The following is a 1412-nucleotide window of genomic DNA, read 5'->3' as shown; positions in this document are numbered from 1 at the left end:
GCCAGCGACACCCGCATCTCGGAATGAATATTAAAAAAATCAGCCAATGATAGTTTAGGAGGTGGACCAGAGCAGCGTCTGGAGGTGTAACAGACCTTTTGATTTTCTCTCCCATTACGATGTCATGTACAGTCACTCCCATCCATTGCGACATCATGCACAGGTCATCTCATGCATTGTGTTGTCATGTGCAATCCCTCCCATCTACTGTAATGTCATGTATAATGAAACCCATCCATTGTTATGTTACTGGTAGCTTTTCTCTCAATTAGTAAAGTCATAAGAGGACTGATCCTGTATGGAACAATATGCGAATTTTCATTAAATTACTTCTAAGATCTAAGATGTACTCAAATGAAATTAGTAGCCCAGGGAGACACCAATGCTTGCAATACTTGAAGACATTGAGGAATTTTCAGAATGATGGACTTTACACTGTTTATTTGGGTGAAACACATATTTCTGAAAATCTGATAACAGGCGGCATCTCCTACAGTGTAGCCAACCCCAAATCCCCATCAGAAGGCTTGACACTGATCCATGCTGGGGGAGTAAGAGGATGGGTTCCATGGCAATACAGGATCTTCTTCCAGTCACAAGAACTGTGGACATCTCCAAAGACTATAGGTGCTAATGAAGAAGTCTTCAAAGAATTATGCCAGGTACTCAGGAAGTCCTATGGAAAATGCACAGTGGTGATCAAACCAAAACAGTGGGTTACTTCTCCAGGATTGAAGCACCAAAATCCTACTGATGACCAATTAGAGATTCCTCCACGGAAACCAGAGGTCATCCAGAATGCCCCATCACAATTTTCATTGACCATCCAAATGACTAATATTTCTTGCTGTCCTAAAATTGCTCGATGTTATGGCCATGAGCTTTTGTACTTTCCTCCCAGTTATCCTCACCTCAGTCCTTTGGAATCAGCATGGTCTTCACTCAAATGGGCTATAATCAATAACAGGAAAGATTTTACTGTCACTGCTTTTCCAAAAATAAATGACTACAAGTGTATCCACTTAAAGGCTTTGATCGAAAATGGCATTGAAGGAGTAACGCCATACAAATGGAAAACCTCTTTCAGTAGAGTCAAGAAGTGGGAAAATCGTTATCTTTACAGCCAAGCTTAGTAATGTCCCTTTTATTTGATAGCTGCAAATAAAATGTAAATGGAACATTTGGGGCTATTATTTTTAATCATTTCAGAAAGATTTTAAGAAAGGCACTTTTCCATTTTTATAATTCAGAGATATTATTGCATCTTACCATGTATAGAGGATGCAATCCATGCCACCACTATTTACTGGGAACATGTGGGGGGTGAGGGTTACTTAACTGAAGAATTTATTTTTTTGTAGGACAGTACACAGCATCTTTTTAATCAATTAATTTTCCACCTTTTTCTAGGA

At 39.2% G+C, this 1412-nt stretch overlaps 1 protein-coding gene across 1 annotated transcript; it reads left to right on the top strand.

Annotated features, from left to right (window-relative positions):
- The first annotated feature begins 253 nt into the window (after nt 1–253).
- LOC147125175 (uncharacterized protein C21orf140 homolog) lies at nt 254–1174 on the top strand. Its single transcript, XM_086009406.1, has one exon. It carries the CDS (start codon nt 309–311, stop codon nt 1131–1133), a length of 825 nt encoding a protein of 274 aa, XP_085865532.1. The 5' UTR covers nt 254–308; the 3' UTR covers nt 1134–1174.
- Nucleotides 1175–1412: the final 238 nt, after the last annotated feature.

Source organism: Somniosus microcephalus, chromosome 1 (assembly GCF_052327205.1).
Source record: "Somniosus microcephalus isolate GS21.2 chromosome 1, FLI_Smic_1.0, whole genome shotgun sequence".
In the NCBI taxonomy this organism is placed as follows: domain Eukaryota; kingdom Metazoa; phylum Chordata; class Chondrichthyes; order Squaliformes; family Somniosidae; genus Somniosus; species Somniosus microcephalus.
Note: the sequence above shows the minus strand (reverse complement) of the source record. Positions and strands in the feature narration are given on the sequence as shown.